Source organism: Balaenoptera physalus (assembly GCF_965194825.1).
Source record: "Balaenoptera physalus genome assembly, chromosome: 13".
NCBI lineage: Eukaryota > Metazoa > Chordata > Mammalia > Artiodactyla > Balaenopteridae > Balaenoptera > Balaenoptera physalus.
In genome coordinates this window covers 90655702-90678003 of record NC_138892.1, presented here as the reverse complement: position 1 = coordinate 90678003, position 22302 = coordinate 90655702, and the positions used below count along the sequence as shown (strand labels likewise).

The window sequence follows — 22302 nt, the reverse complement described above, 5'->3', positions numbered from 1 at the left end:
TGAGCATAAACAATATTCAATTACATAGTGTAAATGCAATTCCCTGTTGCTTACACTGTACCATAACCCCCAAACACTATGCCCATGATTCAAAACACGTACATGCAGGTCTCATGTTAGTGAAGAGAACTATAAAGATGTAATTGTCTGCCTTTCCCGTTATTAATGGGGGGGAGGGCAGAGTCTCTAAATACCAAGGAAAAAAGGTCTGTAAGCATTATCGCAAGTAGACTTTTCAATTTCAAGTACATTAGCTGGGCTTTCCAGAGCAGACATCAAAAATTATTATGGGAAATTTCACCCAGACCTCTGCAATTACTCCCACAGTGACACAGGCAAAGTCAGTAAAACTATCCTTAAAGACACGCTGCCCCAATTTCGTTTGTGGGATGCCTTTACCTTGGGATTAAATTATAATCATAAAAGGTATTGTTTTTGAGTCCCCTTTCCCAAATAAACTAACAAATAAACATCATTTTATTTTGTGGGTTAATTAAAAAAAAAACACAAAAACTAGATGTCAAACAACACAATCAATTTGGCAACTACATATTATGTATTAAAATTAGAATATCAACCAACTATTAATCTTTCCGATGCTTTCTTAAATGTGTTCAGGTTTTAAGGAAACAGAAGTCCAAAACTACAGATGTTCGCTTTTATGAATAAAGACTATATCGTGAACTCTCTCTTGTTTCATTAATCATGTTGTTCTTTCGTTATTCACATTGCTCTTTTGTTTTTATCATCGGTTATTTGCCAGAAATTATACTACATCTGGGACTGAATTTAACTCAGGGATCGTTTGAGTACATGTTTCATATCTTACACAAGTACCCAAACTGATCCTGCAGCTAGGTAATAGAAAGTAATGTCTTCCAAAAAATTATGTTATGTAAGTAAAAGGAATATGCCCTCCTGGCAGCAAAGAAAATGGTTGCTACTGTGGAGAAAATACCTGCTTCTAAATGGCACCAAGTACTCTTTGGACCTAACAGCCTTTTCAGTGCTCTTATCTACCTCCTGAGGGTTAAGCGATCACGTAAATCATGTGAGTAGAATGACCACAAGGAAACATTCTAAGTAAAGTGATCTATATCCATCAATGGTGGAAAGACCGAAGAGATAAATGTATTAATTGGAATATTTTGGCCTGCTTGCATAGAACAGAAGGTTATAAGGTTTCATCCTCTTGCACCCCCTGCAAAAACACTAGATTTTGAAGTGTCCTAATGACCTTTAGGAGATTATTTTAAATATAAGGAGATTTAACACTAGAATTATGTGATTCCAGCAAAAAATGTAGATATGTAGAATTCATTGCATATGTAAAAAATAAATGTATCATTTAGAAAATATACCTAGACCTCCTGGTAGGGATTTGACCATATTCTTCAATTGAGCAATTTCTAGAGCTTCCCAAAGTCTGTCATCCGTGCATTTGCACTCCGGATCTAAATTAAATCTGTAGGAAAAAAATCAGTTAATTAGTGAATAAATTTAAAAAATGATTTTTAATGTACGTTTGCTTACTGCTGTTCTTTCCTTAAAATGTAAATCCTATTTGTTTTGGTTGCTGCTGTATGCCCAGGATCTACAACAGTGCTTAGGATAGAACAGGCATTCAATTCATGCTTGATGGGTGAATGAATGACCTGAATGTTACGGGCAATGGTTTTCGATGATATAATTAGTAAGTTTAAATCCATGATAAGATTTGATAAAATTCATTAAATTGGATACATCTACTTTCATATTATGTTTAATGTAACTTGAATAGTGTCTAGCAAATTATTCCTACAGAACTGACATTAAATACAGAAATCTATATGGGAACATGCAATGCTATTTCAGATGAGCTATGCTGCGCCAACCACAATAACAATATTCATAATAAATATATTCAGAGATATAGATTTACTATGATATTGCTAAATAATCTGATACGCCCAGAACTTTTAATTAAAGTAATTTTACAATTGAATATGGAGCAATCTTACATACATCTTCTCTTCAACACAAGGAATATTTAGTAAAAGGTAGCAAATACTTTGCAGTTAAGTAGATAGAGGAGGGGCGCAAGAGAGAACAGAGGGTGGATGGAATGAGAGCCATGATCTGGTGCGATGACACAGTGGACCTTGGCGTTGGACAAACTTTATTTGGAACGGCAGCGTTACCACTTACTAGGTATATGAACTTGGCCAAGCTACAGCTTCTCTGAGGTTCAAAATCCTCATCTGTAAAATGGGGACAATAATATGAACACTAGAGCAGTGCCCTGAGGATTTGATGAGATGATATATCAATATTTAAAGGACCTAGCAAAGAGTAGATACCTCCATTCTTTTTTTTTTTTTCATGAGAAACCACAAACCAGGCATGGAGAAGGCTGTAGCAGCTTCTTCAGAGCAATTTCGGCAGAAGGAGAAGTCGTGGGTGATGGGAGGGAATCAAGGTATAAACCAAACTCAATATCTGCTGAGGCCAGACCAGACACACAAGAGATAGGCAGGGTGCCTGTAGGGTGGACACCTCAGAAATGTCTGCCAAGAATCACTGTCCCCAAGTACAGAGGAAAAAGTGATGTTTGTAGGGTTGGATAGAAGAGATGAACTTCTGGAGGCACAAAGGATGGGCTTCTATAGGTTAATTTAGCCACTCTAGGTGCCCCAATCCAAACTGTGGGACAGAACATTTGACCTCATCATCTTGGTGACAAACTTTCACACCTACCTGAAAAGCAATTCTGAGTAAAACCCTCCTATGAGCCAAAGGGTAAGTCCTGAGGCACACGAGTTTCTGCTGAATACGTCACCTACCGAATAGAACCGCTGAATAGTATTGGATCCTGCAGAATGATTGAAAGTCTAGAACGTAGTGTGTGCAGCGGCAGTTTTGAAATGTCTATCCCATCAATGACAATCTTTCCTGTTAAAGAAAAACAAAAATGGCGGCATGTAGTAAAATCACGAGTAAAGTAATATTTGTTTACAAATTGGAAGTACTTTCCTAGTTCAGAACTGAAATTCAGAAGAGGAAGCTTTCCATTTAGGTATTAAAAACATCATGATATGTCTCTATGAAAAATATACATTTCGGTGATACTTGCTCTTATGTATTTTCTCCTAAAGGGATTTCCACTTTTTATGCAGTTTATGTGGTTCATACAAACCAAAAGTACTTTTTTCCCTCAGTGCTCCTCTTCCTTCCAATATTCCTTTATCCTGTTCTTGGCTTTATTTTCCTTCATAGGACATTCTATATACATTTACTGATCTTTTTTATTGTCTCTCTCCCCCAACTAGAATACAAGATCGTTGAAGATGGGCATTTTTGTCTGTCTTATTCAATCGTTTATTGATTGAACAGTACAGTGCATTACAAGTAAATTCTATGACATAGGTATCACATTTTAGTGAATTTTTCCACACTGTACATAGACTTGCACAATCTTGATGTCCTTGCCTTTCCCTGATAGATTTATTTTATCATATCGCTTTGTGCAAAGACAATATTGCTCTATGAGATGAGAGTGCCCAGAGAAGAATGGCAACTGGAGTCCCTTTTCCAGCTGGATTTAGACCCAAAAGCAGGCAAGATGTTAGCTTAAACTTTCTTTCAAGAATAATATATTATCTATTAAAATCTCACTCGCCTAACAGTATTAAAAAGACAGTCATCATAGTCCTCATGGGGCCTGAAATGATGTTTCTGGATTCATGAGAATATGGCTAATCTAATATGTTTCATCATAACCACAGTTTTTTAATGAAAAGTTTCAATCAATTGTCTTTGGATCATGTAATTGGCTTATAATGCAAATCCCACAGAAAATCCTTAAAGTATCTATGTCTTATTATCAGCCATGGAAAGAGCAAGCTGCTCACCTAGAGGCAGATACTTACCCTGTCACTGAATCTAAACCCCAAAGAACCTGCAATGACCACAGTTCAACTTTGTTGTTCATAAACTGACCTCTTTATCTCACAGAGCCATTGTGTAGATTAAATTAAATAATATAAACTGTCAAAGATGATAAAAATGTGAGGTACTATCACCATTATCACAGTCATTACAGATAATAATAGTTAAGTACTTCTTGAGCTGATGGATCTCCTTTCATTCAAGATGGCATATGTGTTGGCCTATTTATAGGTCACTTGATAGACTAAATAATGACATATTTTTTCTAAAGCAAAGATTAGATTACTTCCATGTTCAATATTATTAATAATTTTGTGGATGACTAAATATTTTTGTATATTGTCAACATGTGCTTGGCACTTTACAGCAATGGTTGCCTCCTAACAAAATGTTCAACATAATTAAACCATGTTATTAAGAAGATGATGGTAAAAGTCATGCACCAAAATGAAAATGCAGATTACTTATCTTCTTTTTATTCCTTTGATGGAAAGATATATATATATATATATATATATATATATATATATATATATATATATATATATATATATATATATATATATATTTAGTTTGCAGGAAGCGAGACAGTCTTTTTCTCTCTTCCTTCCTCTTGAAATGCCACCTCCATCTGTTGCTATTCAAAATGGATGGTCTTGTTTTCATTTTACCAATTTAATAGAATGGTCTAATAATAATATCTAGAGCTGAGTTTAGGGCTAATAACTTTATTTCCCCAATTCTATGTTTTTTCTTTACTCCTAGACTGTTTATCTGGGATACCTGTCTCAAATCATGGGTTTCAGGACACAGAGTACTTATAAATATTTACTTTTTATTTCTGCAGGGTTAGGTAAGTCGATGTGGCATTTTTTTTTTAAGGAAGAGCATCACACAGCTAATGAAAAAGTTTAGTTAGTAACTCACCATCAAATATATCAACCATTCTGAAGAAAGCCAGAGATAACGATGACTTTCCACTGCCAGTGCGACCACATATGCCCACCTAAGAAATCAACTGTCACTCAGAGAGAAGAGGACTCAGACAAAAGATAGAATATAGGCAGAAGTATTTTTACCTTAGGTAAGACACCATGATGAAACTGCAACTCTATGTAAACAGTTACATTAAAATAATCATTTTCTTCTCAGATCTCCCTTAGGAATTATCATTATTAAGCTAAAATCATGGGGTCTTCAACAAATCTTCAATGATTCCACTCTAACTCTTTTGATTTCTATGTGGGTGTGTTGTTTAACCTTTGTGACTTCATTTTTGCATTTAGTATATTGTTGACCTAGCAAACAAGTGTTCCACTTTATCTTAGAAGTGATGATTTTATAACAAAATGTAAAATGAGTCCATTTTTCTGCACACTTGCTCTTTTTACAATAACTAAAATAAATCATTTTGGGACTAGAGCTAGTATAAACACAAAAGTTCTCAAGGGGATATCTGGAATGGTCATGAGCCAAAAGCTAGAAATTTTGAAAAACATGCCTATTGTTCACTTTCTTGATCTTCATGGGAGAAGAATGAATGGCAATACAACTTAGAGAATGTGTATTTTATCTGGATCCACTCTCTCCCTTTTCTCTTTTGTGCAAATGACCTGACCTATAAAGTGTAGGGAATATAATGGGAGCCCAGTGAGGCTGTGGTTGGCTGGGATGTCTAAAGAGCTCAGGTGGTAATGGAGTGGTTCCATCTGAGGGTTTGTATGAAATAAATCAAATGGCAGTGAATTCCATACCTTTTGCCCAGGTTTGATGTAAGCCTTGACGTGTTTAAGAACAGGCTTCAGATTATTTTCATATCTGACACACAGATCATGAATCTTGATCTCCCCTTCCTGAGGCCAGTGTTCTGGAACTTGAGAAGGATCTGGGGGGTGGAGATGGGGTAAGGGAAGAGAGAGAGAGACAGAGACAGAGACAGAGACAGAGAGGTAGAAAGAAACACACACATACTTATATACATTTATACATACACACATAATTTTTTTCTAAACTGAAAGTAGTACTGAACCAAGTTCTGAGTTTTTTTAATTAAAATTTCATTTAGAGTAAAACCCTCTTGATTAAGAACTTCAAGAATAGCTTTTGTGTGTCTGTTCTGGAGCATTAATGGGCATCATGTCTCCCAGCATTCCATCACTCAATTCTATTCATGGTGGTTCATCTGTGAATGGATTCATTTGTTCACTCAGTTGGTCATCAAATATGTGAGTGCTTCAAATGTGAAAGGTGTTGTGCAGGATGCTGGGAATATGGAGATGGAAGACATGCCTCAAGGTGCTCATTGTGCCCGGGGGACGCATGCAAGTGAGTTAGCCCCTACAGGACTGCATGGAGAGTCACGTGATGGAGGCCAATCCGAGGTGTTCTGAGAGCAGAGATGGTGGTAACCCAAGAGTTCCAGGAGGGTTTCAAGTGGAGACGGTGCCTGAGATGAATCTTAAAGGATAAGAGGTAGGGAAGTTTGTTTCAAATATATAGAGGGAGAAGAACAAAGATATAAAGAAAGCATAGCATGTTGGTATGGCCCGAGTAAAAGGTGTATAGGTGGATGATGAGAAATGAGAGTAGATAGGTGGGTAAGGGTTGACTAACAAAGGGTCTAGCAGACTGAGCTAAGTTAGCTGGATTTTGTCCTTGAAGACCTGGAGAGCTATTGAAGGATTTAGGCAAAAGAGTGCATTTGAAGCATGAGATTTACATTTACGGAAGATTAGTCTGTCCTCAGTATTGAATTTTCTGCTGGTTTTATTCTAGCAAGGCTAAGAATCTCAGTTAGTATTTAAGATCCAAGTTTCTTGCCATCTAAGTTAATATGGTCTGGAGAAAGAGAATAGAATAGTTCATAATTTAGGTTGGTAATTAATACAATAAAGTCCAAATATATCATTCTCTTTAAGTATTACTAAATAATATCAATTTGGACTCTGGTTGTATCCAAGGCTTTTCAGGCCTAAATAATCACATCTTTTCCAGGTTCAGGTGTACCTTATCAAGGAAAGTCAAGATGAGAGGGGATTCTCTGGCTACTGAAGTGGAAAACAAAAGCAAAAATGACAGTGTGCCTGACACACAACGAATCTTTTTTTTAAAATAACTATTTAAGTGAAACAAAATGATATTCAGCACAATACCCATGGTGCCTTCATAGTTCTCAGACTCCATAGTCAAGAAACTGTTCACTTTCTTCACTGCCCCCATCTGGACCTCCACATCGGCCAAGTTCCTCACAACCCAATTCAAATAATTGGTTATCTGTGTCAGGCGACAAAAACAACGAACACATATAAAATGAAGTCACGATTTTTGTAAGCACTGGATATTAGGGGATAGGATGACTTGGACAGTTCATATAGGTCAATTCATAAATGCTGCAGGATATCAAAGACCAGAGAGGATGTCATGGGATAAAGTTGGCAAAGAAAGTGTCTGCTCTTCTTCAAGGGTCCTCAAATGTCACTGTTCTGTGAACTGTCCTGACTTCCCTGCACAGTGGATAGTTGTATGGACCTCTGTTTCCATTTACCTCATTTATAGTCATATTCAAGTTAGTGTCCCTAAATGTGTGGTGAGCAACTCAGGATAAGAATTCCAAACAGCCTTGGGAGAACTCTGACCATAGCGTTTGAGGACTTTCTAAACATTGGTTCGCAATATCAGAAATGAATTCATGCCATCCTAAAATGCTGGGTTTGGGCCCAAATCTACTACTCTTTGCAGGCTGTCATCTTGTTATGAACTTCTAACTCCTCTCTAACATCCACGAATAAGAGTTGATAATAACCACATACAGAAAGTACCTCCAGCACTGCGCAAAAAGAGAGAGATTTTCATCCATACGTACCGTAAGTGCATACAGAAGACCTAAGCCCACCAATCCAGAATTGGAAGACCCACTAATGGATGCAATTGATGCAGTGAGAACAATGCAAGCTCCCAGATAATCCTAAAAAGGAGTGAGAAAAAAATATTAAAAGATTTTCCCCAAGTTCTTAAACCAAAGATCTCAATCAACCCAGGTGATCACTAAGAGAATAAACGCTACTCCTTGTGTATCCTGTTAAGTTTCAGAAGAATGTTACAGAAGGTAGGGAAGAGTAACAGCTCACACCATTAGGACTGGAAGGGAAATGATGCAAGGCTCTGATTATATTCATGCAGATATGCTTTCAGAGACGTTAAACACCTGGTCAGAAATTAAGCTGCGATTTTTGGCACGACCAGGATCAGACACAGGGTTTTCTTTCTTTCTTTCTTTCTTTTTCTTATCTACTGCATTGTGTTGCCAGACAAGCAATTATTTTTGAACTTAACTTTCTACCTTAAATTTATGTGTGCTTATACCAGGGTTGGGATTAGCTCTCTTGTATGCTAAGTCAAGCCCTTTGCAGAAGTTTGCCTCTAGTTAGCTTATTGGGATTTGTATCTGAACTATTGTCGACTATCTGGTCTCAGAGTCTGGGATATTAAATCTACAGATTTCATGGAAATAGGAATAAGTGTAATTTTTCTTCCTAAATTAGAAATATGGGCATGTCTTAGAGTATCTGAATTGTCTATGACTCAATGATAAACTCTTCTGAGAAATTTAAAAAACTCATTAAGGCCAGCCTTAAACTCAAAGGAGAGATAAGGGACATCTGTCCATTTTCTAACACACTCTTTCTTCCCCATTTCCCAGCATTCTTAGGCACTGTTATGTCTTATCTTTTGAAAAAGAAATCTTTAAAACTTGTCATGCTGATGTGTCACACATGCCAGAAGCAGAGAGAAGTTCAGGCATGAACACTTTCTAGAATTATCTCAAGTCTCATCTCACTGGTGATGACCTTCTCTAGAAAGATAACCTCTGCTACGTCAAAAAAATAACTAGTAACTAGGTGATAAGACCTTAATGACAGTAATAGGGTGTTTAACATGCTGAAGTCAAGAATGCGGTTTCTCGGGGCTTCTCTGGTGGTGCAGTGGTTGAGAATCCACCTGCCAAGGCAGGGGACATGGGTTTGAGCCCTGGTCCGGGAAGATCTCACATGCTGCTGAGCAACTAAGCCCATGCGCCACAGCTGCTGAGCCTGCGCCCTAGAGCCCGTGAGCCACAACTACTGAGCCCGCGTGCCACAGCTACTGAAGTCCGCGTGCCTAGAGCCCGTGCTCTGCAACGGGAGAAGCCACTGCAATGAGAAGCCCGCGCACGGCAACGAAGAGTAGCCCTGCTCGACGCAAGAGAGCCAGCGCACAGCAATTAAGACCCAACGCAGCCAAAAATAAATAAATAAAACAAAGTAAAACTATAAAACTTCTTATATATATATATATAAAGAATGCAGTTTCTCAAATCAGCTCGCATGTGCGCGTCCTTGCCTCTTTTTAAATAGCACCAAAGATCAAACTGTTGGGGAGCGATCAATGACCCCAGCCTTGGAATCAGAGATCTGGGTTCAAATGATGCCTTTGTCAATTACCAGCTAGTAAGCTTAGATGAGTCATTTAAACCCCTTTGAGACTCAGTTTCTTCTTCGGAAAATAGAAATGATACTTAATTTACAGGGATTTTGAAAGGAATAAAAAAGATTAAATATCAGTTAGATTTACCTCCCTCCATGTAACAGGATGTCTTTTTCTCCCCCTGGATGATTTTCAAAGGTTTGAAGCAAGCTTAAAAGTTGTGTGCATCATAAAACATCAAAGGTTAAAACAGGCACTAAAATTTAATTCTGTAATGACTCCCATTATCTTTACAAAAAATAAAGAAAGAAATCATGAGAGTTAATCCCTTGAGGGAGTAAATTCCATAGAGGTAGTAAATACTCCTTTGATCGCTTCTTCCTCAGATGTATCCATTTGTTAACAACTTGTCACATCCCAATCAGACAGTTCTTCCTTTTCCCCCTTTATTTGAAGCAACAACTACATGAATGCAGAATCTAACCAGCCTGGGCTGCTCTTTTATATTTCATAAATGCCGACGTGTTCCCAAAATACTTCCAAAATATTTACAGCAATATGAATTTTTCCTTCCCACTCTCTTGTGAAAGGTAATACTTTTAATGTTATGTTATAAATTTGTTATTTCCATATTATCTTTTCTAAAAAGACTCATAAAGCGTTTGTGTGATAAGTTTCAGAAAGTAAGTTAGCACCAGGAGATATTTCCAGCAAGATGCTCCCAGCTTGATATAAAGAAATATGCCAGTCGGCGTCTGAGAAATTTCTGTAGGCAACATACACTTTAAGGGTTTGAAGCAGGGTATGTTTTTACTAATTTCTGTTCTCCGCTTCCTCTCAGCTGACCTCATTGGAAAGAAGAGCCTCATTCATTCATCCATCTATCCATTCATTCATATATTCTTTTAAAAGTATATATAACTTCCCTGTTTAGAATTACCAATGCCTTCCTATCGCACTTATAATAAATTCAGACTCTGATGAATTACAAAGCCTTATATGACATAAAGTCTGGATTCTAGACCCTGCCTCCTCTGACCTTATTTGAGATTCCTTTCCTGCTCCTTCACCCTGCTCCAACTATGTTGGTCTTCCTGTCCTTGGTGAGATAAGCTGGGACCTGGGACCTAGGACCCTTTACTGCAGTGCTTGCACCTGAACAAATGAATCCCCCAAAGGGGTGGGCAGACCACGTAAGCCACACCTCCTCCCCAGCCCACCGATCCTCCCTCACCCTCATCCCATTTAAGGAATCAGCTTGTCACTTCCTCGGGAAGTGAGCAAGCACAGCTGTTACTTATTTTCACTCCCTTGTGCTGTAGGACGAGTCCCAGTAAAACCTTGCCTAAATTTCTCCTCTGGCTTCTTATCAATTTCTATTAATTAAAGATTCCAAGGACCTGGGTCAGTAACATTGGGAACATACCAACTTTGTTTCTGCCACTGACTCTGCCTGAAATGCTTCCCAGAGGTCCCAGACACCAGGCTACTGCTCATCATTTAGGAGTCAATTCTTAAATACACCTCTTTGGAGAGACCTTCCCTTCCTGATCCCACCCCCAGCCCTGGAGTGTTCTCTATCCCATTGTCCTGCTTTGTTTTCCTCCTCACACTTCAAGCTATCTGAAATGATCTTATTTGCTTATTTGTTCTCATGTTCATAGCGCATTTACTCTTTAGCCCATCAGAATTTTACTTCAATCTGCATCAGAGAGGAAGCTCCTTTGCGCGTAACGTTTATCAATAAATCTCATAGCAAAACCACTAAATTCCAATCACTTCCTTTCAAATACAACAAGAGTAATAGACGTGTGAAATTGATAGAGCTTATGTTAGCTCCCAGTTTTCTACTTCCTTTACCATTAAACAACAAGTTTAATGAATTATAAAGTGACTCTACCTTTCCACACCTTCTTTCCTTTCCATTGCAAACATGTGAACAACAAAATGGCTTAAAGGCAATAAGTTAAGAAAGGAGAAGCAGATGGTCTGAATAACTCACACACAGGAGAGTAAAAACTTAGGGATCACTAGAAGCACAAATTCTTCTGCTAAGGCCTTCTACATCCTACCCAATCAATTCAGTGAAAAACACCTTCAGTCAAAACGCTACAATGGAATGAGAGATTCTACTTAGGAAATAGAAGCTACTACATATGTGAATGACCATTCTCAGAGAGGGCCCAACAGCAGGATATTTTTATAAGTATAGTGATAAATTATAATTTCCATTGAGTTTGTGAGTTCAACACTCCCCTCCTGAAGGGAAGCCTTTGATTCCTATGTCAAAAGAGAAGCCTCTTGTCAGATTTCTAGTGATTCAATAATTTCTCTGTCTATATGTGGGATTATAGTAAAAACTGTAATTTTCCATACGACACCCTTGTAAATAGTTATCAGCAACACTATCTTTCTCCTTCACATAGCCCTCAGAAGGCCACGTCTATGGTTCCACTGAATGTCTGGGTCTTGACATAACAAGATCAACGCACACCTGTCTATAATGGAGTTATGAACATACAAAAAAGCTCTGTGCTGTTTCACAAAACAGACTCTCATGCAAGCTCACCCTGAAGACTACTTTCACTTTAGCCTGTTGATTCTAAAGACTTTTTTTTGGCTTCTTGATGTGAGTTTTCTTTTATCCTTTCACCATACACAGCAAGACAAAGCCTTGGAAAGACACCCTTTAGATAGAGTTACACAATTTTCGCAAATGGAAACACCGATGCCAAAGAACTGGAATTGTTTAGTTCAGAGGGATGAAGAGAAAACGCTGTGCTGAACAAAAGAACATAAGCAGCATTCAAAGGTTAGGCTGTCGTGACACACTGCACGTGACTGTGGCCCACTTCACTTGGCACCCAGAGGAGAAACACTGCCCTGCGCTGCCAAAGTAACCTGGGTGGTCACAGTCTGGCTACTTTCTACCAGCCAAACTATTTTATTCTTTTAGATTCTTGTCCTTTTTAATTGGAGTGTGTTGTGAACTTTATTTTTTTCCCAATTCAGAATAAGTATGAAATGAAGATGGTGGGCAGGGCTACATCCTCCATAGGGAACACTGTTCAGCCAGAGAAAGGGAATAACTTGTAATTGTCTTAACACTTACCTAACATGACCAGGAAAAGAAACAAGAGCCATATGTAAATATATATATATATATATATATATATATTTTTTTTTTTTTTTTAATAGGTAATAAAAAAAATTGGATGGGGCTCAGGGATTTCCCTGAATTTAAAAAAGGTGCTTTTACTCTAGTTTCCCTTCCTTCTCCTGGAGATTGTCCACAGAATTCAGTGACATTGCTCCGGAAAGCTAAAATTGAGAATGAAGAGAAAGGGAAGAGAAAAACAGCCACAGAAAACTATGATAAGTTTTCTCCTCTTTCTCTCCACCTGGGTCATGAGTCCATGAATTAGAGTTGGTGAACTCCCCAGATCTGCATCAGGAAATCTGCTGGCGTCTTCTGAGTTATGCCCAATGCTGCCCCCCTCCTGGTACGGTTTAACAGTGCTTCTGCTATGGGAGCTCCAAGAATATTTGCTACAGCAGATATTTTTGTTAATTTGCTGAGTAATATATCAGAGAATAGGGAATGGAGGGGGCTGTGTTGATACTGTAGATAAGGTCCATGCAGACAGAGTCACTGGGCCAAATAGAAGTTTTCATTACTTATTTTTTGTAAATGACTTACAAGTCAGAGTATGTCCAGCTGTGGGGTTCGGAGAACATTTCACACCCCAGTCTCCAAGGTCCTGTTTCTCAATGTTCATATGTCTCGTATTTTTGACACAAGATCCATTTCATTCAAATGGAAATTTTATCTCCAGTGATGCAGACACATCCACAGAAGCATAGTAGTAATGAGGTCATTTACATGTATATGATTGGGAGAAAGGTTATTTCCTTATTGGAGTTTACTCATTTTTAAAATTTTTTATTCATTTTATTTTACTTTATTCATTCAACACCCCTACTATGGAATATGTTCTTGGATTATAGCATTTATATTCAAGTAAATATTCTAATATTCTAAATATTCTGATTCTAATAAAAACTTTCGGTATACCCAAAGAACAGAAAAAGAATAAATCTGACTGGTTTTAAGTTGGATCTCTGGGATTGTCTAGAAGCATGTGTGTATGTGTGTGTGTGTGTGTGTGTTGTGTGTATACCCACATAAACTTACTGATACATAAATACAATAGATGAAAGAGACAAATCATCCACAAAGGACTTTGGACCTTGACTTCTATCAGCAGATATGCCTGGAATGTTGCAGTAAATCAACAAGTTTCTTACTAAATTTCATATTTACTAATCAGAAATAGAAGCAAAGGATTCTTTAATTTTTTTGTGTTGGTTTCTAAGGGAGAGATCTGGTAAGGCTAGATAGCAAATCGTGGAAAGAGTATAATACACAGAAAACAAAGGAAAGACACAAAAACAAATGTGTTATAAGGTAACAGAATGAATGGCAGATTCCGCCCTTCCTTTTTCACATATCAGTATTTTTTTTAGACTTCTGCAGGTGGAACTAGAATTCTTTTATATTCAAGTAAGTCCAGCTGCCTTTAATGGGGGGGGGGGCGTTTAAGTAGCTGGGTGTGAGTCAAGCTAAACTAACGCATTCTGAATCTGGCTGCTGTTCCTCTCTGAATTTTTCCTGACCTTCCCTTTCTTGGCAGTCTGAAGGCTCTAATATCTTGTCTTCTGGCTATGAGAGCAGAACATATGGTTTGCTTGAAGATTCTTGTTAAACATTTGTCCATTAACCTGACAGTAGGAAGTGCTAAAGAGTAGAAGCAGGAGTCAGGTCAGACACTCACCTCAAGTCCAAAGCAAACACACTTGCCCCTAAAAGACATACTTGATCTTCAACTTCAGGAAAATCAAATACAAAGGTAACTACTGATATTTTCTCCCTGTGATTTTAGGACATTCTTTGATGAAGCTATTTCATCATTAGTTCTGTTATCAGATATGATTTCTTTTCCTTGGAGAAAACAGATTTAAACAAACAAACAGAAGCTTAAAGCAAGGAATTAGGGTCTGGGTAAGATCTAGGAATAATATTTTGGGTCTAAGTCCTAAACACTTCACCTGCCTTTATGCTAGTTATAGATAATTCAGGAGAATCTGCCCTGCCCCCTCCCAATCCCCACAGCAACCTATAAGAAATTTCCTACCTAAAATTTGTGAGATATAATTGTGTTATGTTGCTGGATAATTTTTACACAATAACTAATACAGTGGTAGAGAATCTCTGTAAACTAGTGAGAAATCATGGCAACTACAGCTCACAGGGGGATCCAAGATTCCCTACCAATCTGTATCCATCCGTCAACAACTCAGATTTTAATATGGGCTCCTTCATTTCAACTTTATCAAATTCCCATTACCATCTGCCCTCTCTGGTCCATTGAGTTTTGAAAGAAAGCGTGCATATGGTAGGGGTGATTAATCAGTGGAAGTGAGGTTGTTACAATAGCATGGGTAAACCTCCTTTTCCTTTTCACAAACTGATGGATAATTATTTTTGTAAAAAAGATGATGGTCAACTCATCATTACTGCCGAAGTGTCCTATTCATACTGCAGATTATGCAGACCAGTCTGCAAACAACATCCCCTTCCCTCTGGAACTTGGGTCTCACCTGTGTCCTACTTCATTCATACCCCAACTGTTGGCTTATTAACCACTTACCAGGGCAGGTACTGTTTCAATTCATTTATTTATCCATCCATCCACCCATTCAAAAGACATTTGTTGAGTGCACTTGCCAATCAGTGAGCTAGGGGATTTATATTATTATTTTTAATCCTAACACTCCCATGAGGTAACATTCTTACTCCTATTTTACAAATGACAAACTGGGACTTGGATAAATTCATTAACTTGCTAGACCAAGTCTATACGATGCCAAAGCTTGTGCCCATTCTTCTACTTTATATAGGGCAGAAGAAGGCAACAGATGATTAATCGCAATTTTTTACATTTCGGGCTAACATGATCTTCCACGGGCTTAAAAGAGAGAAAGTCGCCATCTCTTCCAGGTCGGTCCAGCTCAGTGGAGTAAATGAGTACATCTGTTCACTTGTCAAATGTGCTCTTTTGAAAAAAAAAAGCTGAAGTTATACAAATATTTGCTATTCCATTAACTTATATAATCTAGCGACTAATGAACACAAAATGAATTTTTGCATTTGGGGCTGTTTGTCTTGCCATTAGCTAAAAACATTATGACAAATTTCATCCGTAACATAAACAAACCTGAGCTATTTTAAAGTTCAGAAAACGCAAAGCGAGTGCTGAATCTCAGTGGAAGCCTAATTTTTACAACTGTCTTCCTCTTTGCATCAGGCCTCTTTTCTGTGTGGTTTCCATTTCAAAATCATGAAATGAACGTACCGTTCTGACCTCTAGCCATCTGTTGGCAGCTGAGAGAAATAAGTAGGCAATGTTGTTCGTGTCTGTCAGTTCCAGCATTCGTTGCTTAAATCTGGTTTCATGCCTGCAGAAAACAAAAATATTATGATGTTAGCTACACAACAGGAGAAATAATAAAAAACAGTCACACTTCCTACTACACTATTTACTCAACACGGTGACAAACTGATGGGATGGAATGACTCGTAAATGGACTCCTACTTGCAAATAAAGGCCAGCTGCTACTGCTCTCCTGCACCCTTACTGAGAGACAGTGTGGTGCAGTGTTTCCTTCCTTTCTCAACCCCTGCTATGGAAAGGAATCTTTCCAATGACAAAGTCCTATTAAAGATTGTTTCATAAATTTCCACATAATGATGGTAGCCATGAAAACAAGGCATGGTCTATGTCGCAAGTGCCCTACAAAAACCAGAAGAAGTTGTACAGATATGCAATATACTCCACCTACTTTTTATTGCATGTATTTTACTTTTCAACATGGCATGGTGGGAGTTGGGTGGAAGGTACTAGAAGGGACTCAGGGAAGACAGGAAAATATGCATTTGTAACAGGCAAATATATACTTTAAAATTTTTCTTTTTGCTCAGTGTTTCTGGGACTCAAAGAAGGAAAATGAAGCGGCAAGAAGTGGAGGATGGGGGTCCTTGGAAATGACAGATGTCCTTGTTAAGCAAGATATCACATACTCTCAAAGTTCCAAACTATTTGTAAGAATGGTCATTACGTGAAAGAAACTCTTGGTGTGTGGTGCTTACAAGGGTCTATGACACATACAGTTTAGATACTGATTCTTGGCCAAATTAAGTTCATTCTAGGGGATTAACGTAATCAGACCAAATTCTGTGTAACCTGTGTTATAAAGGAAACTTCTAATAAAAACTTCATCCATTCGAACATGTGAGCTACTTCTCCAAGAAACTCATGTTACATGGTGATAAATCTTTTCTACGTCGCAAAAATAGCCTCTTTTTATTTTTCAATTATTTTCCCTCAGTAACAGAAACAATGGAAAGCTGGATCAGATAACCAAAATAACTAGTTTGAAGGCTGGAGGAAATGCCAAAGGTTTGTTCAATTTTCTGTGGTCATGGCTTATCTTACACAGACCTCCTGTCTATGTATTATGTTTGCAAGGAGCAGCCAAATTTCATCTGACAGCCCGGTGGTAATTCCTATTTGATAAGAGACTGCTCCAAGTCCCCCCAGATCTTCGAATCAATTTGCAAAAGTTTATAATAAACAATCACTATGTCAAAAATGAAGAAGTCCAGGGTGGGGTGTTCACTTGGCCCGTGAAGCCGTCCATACAGGCCAATATAAAGCAGATACTTGATGTTTATCCAATCAATCTGATCATTCCAATATGCCAAACCAGAAAAATCAGATAATTGAGTCAGACAGCAACATCTGAGCTACACTAATCAAAGGATACAGCAATCAGAGCCAAATAATTACCTCACTTTGAGTTATGTAGCCTTGACCCAAATGCCATGCACAGGAGGACCTGCGCTGAATAGCAACGCATTGAGGCGGGACTAAGCAGACAGAGAAACAGGACTACCCTGGTGATGACCCTTTTAGAGATGGACAGAGTGAATAATTAAGGTAGGATGACTCATAGGGTTATAGGATTTACTGAGATAGTGGATTTCAACTGTAAACAGATATATCCAATTCTGTATTTGCATTGTTAGGTGGATTTTCACCCACTCATTCAGAAACATTCATCAAGCACGAGCACTAAGTGAGAGAGACATTAGAATATATATGTCCGAATAAGACACGACCTCTGCCCTAGAGGAGCCCATTGTTTAGTGAAGGAGGGAAGCATGGTATGAACAAGTAAGGAAGGCACAACACAGAAGCCAATCATAACGGCCCTATGCGCAAAATGCTACGTGAACATAAAGGAAGGCGATGATTTGGACTGATCAGAGGATCAGAATGGCAGGGGAATGGGGTGGAGGGTGGGGAAAGATGGATTAAGTAAGTTTCACAAAGGACTAGGAAGATGGTCTGAGTGAGGTTTTAAGAAATGGGCTGAATTTTTCAGGTGAACAAGTGGGGACAAAGCACTGGAGGTACCAGGAACAACACGAGCAAAGGAACAGAAATGAGAAAACTCAACATGTTCAGGGGCTGCAGGAGACAGGGCCTTCTCCCTAGAGGGCTGTGGTGATGGAGAGATTGGGGGTGGAGGGTGGGGGGGCGTTTGGACCAGAGCCTGTGGACTCCATTTGAGATGAACATCAAACACTTCACTGTGACAAAGTGCTTTGTCTGGGGCTCTTCTCACTCTTCCTTTAGTTTGGGGATATTGCTGCAGATATACTCTTAAAGAGTTTGTAAATGGAGTTGGCAACAATCTGAAGCAGCAGTGAAAGGGGAGGGGTGGAAATGCAGCGAACATTCTTTCTGTGTGTTTCTATTTGGCAAGAACCCTTCTGTTTTCCTAATGGAAACTTTGACACACTCAGTCTGTATCTTTTCATCCACATCCAGCTCATCTTTTGAACATTCTTAGACCTTTATTCTGTCAGACCAAAAAAAAAAATCAGGAAAGGTCACTGAAATCTCAGTCTAATTTAACTGTGATCCTTTGGTGGTAAACTACTTGAGGGAGTTCACGGCTGCCTGTGAGTACAGCACGAACCCTGAACGCAGGGGAGGAAAGCAGCCTAATCAGTAAATACGAACTTTCCAAAGCACTGAGGACTCTGGGGACTCTTACTAGCCTGAAAGTAAGGAAGAAATAATGGAAAAGAATGTATTTGATTCTTAACCACAAGTTACCAAATGTAAAGATTCTATAATTTTTTTCATGGTAGCAAAATCTTCCCCACATTGTAAAACTTCCTTTGGTTTAAAAGTGCTGATATTGGCGGTACGTTATATTTACTTTAAAAATGAACCCTGGAAGATCTAAATCTGGATGAGTCTGATGCATGTACTGCTACATAAAAGTTGGGTTGTCTTTCGTGTCTTCCAATCATCATTCACGTCTTAGGTGTCATGTAATAGTTTGTCTTTCTTATAGCTCTCTAGAATTTTCCTGATGTAAAATTAGAAATAGTCAAGCCAAATTCTGCTCATGTGTCTGGTGAAGAAGGTAAGTGAAAAAACTAAACCTTGACTTTTGATCAAGTTTCTCTTTCATGCTAAATCATCATTTCCTTCAAGATGCTTTACGTGATTCCAGTCCTCAGCACTCTCGGAAAATGACCTGACCTTGTTCTTCATGAAGAAAATAGAGGCCGTTTTCTGTTGAACCCATCAACTCTTCCACCAACCAGCTTGCCTGAATCCGGTCACTGATTGTCCCCCACCTGCCATGTTATCCCATCCATTTTCTCTGTGGTATTTATCTCGGTTAGAAACAAAAGGCCATGTCTTTGGAGTCTTTCTATATCCGCAGCAAGAGTAGCACCTAGCACGTGTTCAAAACTCAAATAAATTAACTTGAAAGGACTTGTTTGGTGAAAAATGTAATTTTTAATATGGTGTACTTATGAGTACCACTGGGCATTGCTGGCTACTATTAGAACATAAATCTTATCTTAATATCTACATTCAAAGTCAATAAATGGTTTTACTATCTCCAATAAGAGGCACTGCACACTCTGATGGGAAAACACACCACTGTGGAAAGTATAAATGCTTCACAATAAAACCTAGGTAGATTTATGTAGAAATTCTGTGATGCATGTTGTAGATGGTGGCTGTATCTTTATATTCTACTTTTTGCCTCAGTTATATGTATATATATACATATGTGTAATACAAATATTTCTTAGGTTAGAAAAATCTCTAATTGAAATCAATACAGATCACAACTAACTGCTGAACAATCATCTAAAGGAAGACACTGGAACTCACCGAAAGAGATACCTCATATCCAAAGACAAAGGAGAAGCTGCAATGAGACAGTAGGAGGGGTGCAATCACAATAAAATCAAGTGCCATAACCGCTGGGTGGGTGACTCAGAAACTGGAGAACACGTATACCACAGAAGTCCACCCACTGGAGTGAAGGTTCTGAGCCCCACGTCAGGCCTCCCAACCTGGGGGTCCAGCAACGGGAGGAAGAATTCCCAGAGAATCAGACTTTGAAGGCTAGCAGGATTTGATTGCAGGACTTTGACAGGACTGGGGGAAACAGCGACTCCAATCTTGGAGGGCACACACAAAGTAGGGTGCGCATCAGGACCCAGGGGGAAGGAGCAGTGATCCCATAGAAGACTGAACCAGACCTACCAGTTAGTGTTGGAGGGTCTCCTGCAGAGGCGGGGGGTAGCTGTGGCTCACCATGGGGACAAGGACACTGGCAGCATAAGTTCTGGGAAGTACTCTTTGGCATGAGCCCTCCCAGAGTCCGCCATTAGCCCCACCAAAGAGCCTGTAGCTTCCATTGCTGGGTTGCCTCAGGCCAAACAACGAACAGGGAGGGAACTCAGCCCCACCCATCAGCAGACAAGCAGATTAAAGTTTTACTGAGCTCTGCCCACCAGAGCAACACCCAGCTCTACCCACCACCAGTCCCTTCCATCAGGAAGCTTGCACAAGCCTCTCAGATAGCCTCATCCACCAGAGGGCAGACAATAGAAGCAAGAAGAACTACAATCCTGCAGCCTGTGGAATGAAAATCACATTCACAGAAAGATAGACAAAATGAAAAGGCAGAGGACTATGTACCAGATGAAGGAACAAGATAAAAACCCAGAGAAACAACTAAATGAAGTGGAGATAGGCAACATTCCAGAAAAAGAATTCAGAATAATGATAGTGAAGGTGATCCAGGACCTCGGAAAAGAATGGAGGCAAAGATCGAGACGATGCAAGAAATGTTTAACAAACACCTAGAAGAATTAAAGAACAAACAAACAGAGATGAACAATACAATAACTGAAATGAAAAATACACTAGAAGGAATCAATAGCAGAATAACTGAGGCAGAAGAACGGATAAGTGACCTGAAAGACAGACTGGTGGAATTCACTGCTGTGGAACAAAGAATGAAAAGAAATGAAGACAGCCTAGGAGACCTCTGGGACAATATTAAATGCACCAACATTTGCATTATAGAGGTCCCAGAAGGAGAAGAGAGAGAGAAAGGACCCGAGAAAATATTTGAAGAGATTATAGTTGAAAACTACTCTAACATGGGAAAGGAAATAGCCACTCAAGCTCAGGAAGCACAGAGAGTCCCAGGCAGGATAAACCCAAGGAGAAACACGACGAGACACACAGTAATCAAACTGACAAAAATTAAAGACAAAGAAAAATTATTAAAAGCAACAAAGGAAAAATGACAAATAACATACAAGGGAACTCCCATAAGGTTAACAGCTGATTTTTCTGAAGAAATTCTACAAGCCAGAAGGTAGTGGCACAAGATTTTTAAAGTGATGAAAGGGAAGTACCTACAACCAAGATTACTCTATCTGGCAAGGATCTCATTCAGATTCAACAGAGAAATCAAAAGCTTTACAGACAAGCAAAAGCTAACAGAATTCAGCACCACCAAACCAGCTCTACAACAAATGCTAAAGGAATGTCTCTAAGTGGGAAACACAAGAGAAGAAAAGGACCTACAAAAACAAACCCAAAACAATTAAGAAAATGGTACTAGGAACATACATATTGATAATTACCTTAAATGTGAATGGATTAAATGTTCCAACCAAAACACACAGGCTCGCTGAATGCATACAAAAACAAGACCCATCTATATGCTGTCTACAAGAGACCCACTTCAGATCTAGGGACACATACAGACTGAAAGTGAGGGGATGGAAAAACATATTCCATGCAAATGGAAATCAAAAGAAAGCTGGAATAGCATTAATCATATCAGATAAAATTGACTTTAAAATAAAGAATGTTACAAGAGACAAGAAAGGACACTACATGATGATCAAGGGATCAATCCAAGAAGAAGATATAACAATTGTAAATATATATGCACCTAACAGAGGAGCACCTCCATACATAAGGCAAAGGCTAACTGCTATAAAAGAGGAAATCTAGAGTAACACAATAATAGTGGGGGACTTTAATTTAACACCTCATTTACACCAATGGATAGATCATCCAGACAGAAAATTAATCAGGAAACACAAGCTTTAAATGACACAACAGACCAGATAGATTTAACTGATATTTAGAGGACATTCCATTGGAAAACAGCAGATTACACTTCCTTCTCAAGTGCACATGGAACATTCTCCAGGGTAGATCACATCTTGGGTCACAAATTAAGCCTCGGTAAATTTAAGAAAATTGAAAACATATCAAGCATCTTTTCCAACCACAGCGCTATGAGATTAGAAATAAATTACAGGGGAAAAAAAGTAAAAAACACAAACACATGGAGGCTAAACAATGCGCTACTCAATGACCAAAAGTAAAAAACACAAACACATGGAGGCTAAACAATGCGCTACTCAATGACCAAGAG

At 38.6% G+C, this 22302-nt stretch overlaps 1 protein-coding gene across 11 annotated transcripts in view; it reads right to left on the bottom strand.

Moving 5' to 3' along the window:
- Positions 1 to 22302, bottom strand: part of ABCC9 (ATP binding cassette subfamily C member 9) — a 143393-nt gene that overhangs the window by 10103 nt on the left and 110988 nt on the right. For all 11 annotated transcript variants that reach the window (XM_082419592.1, XM_082419590.1, XM_082419587.1 and 8 more), the window contains 7 exons: positions 15807 to 15909; positions 7790 to 7891; positions 7080 to 7200; positions 5682 to 5812; positions 4855 to 4933; positions 2823 to 2931; positions 1362 to 1465 (listed from right to left, as the gene is read on the bottom strand). In XM_082419592.1, coding sequence (XP_082275718.1) covers positions 1362 to 1465; positions 2823 to 2931; positions 4855 to 4933; positions 5682 to 5812; positions 7080 to 7200; positions 7790 to 7891; positions 15807 to 15909 — 749 coding nt within the window. The remainder of the gene's footprint in view (positions 1 to 1361; positions 1466 to 2822; positions 2932 to 4854; positions 4934 to 5681; positions 5813 to 7079; positions 7201 to 7789; positions 7892 to 15806; positions 15910 to 22302) is intronic.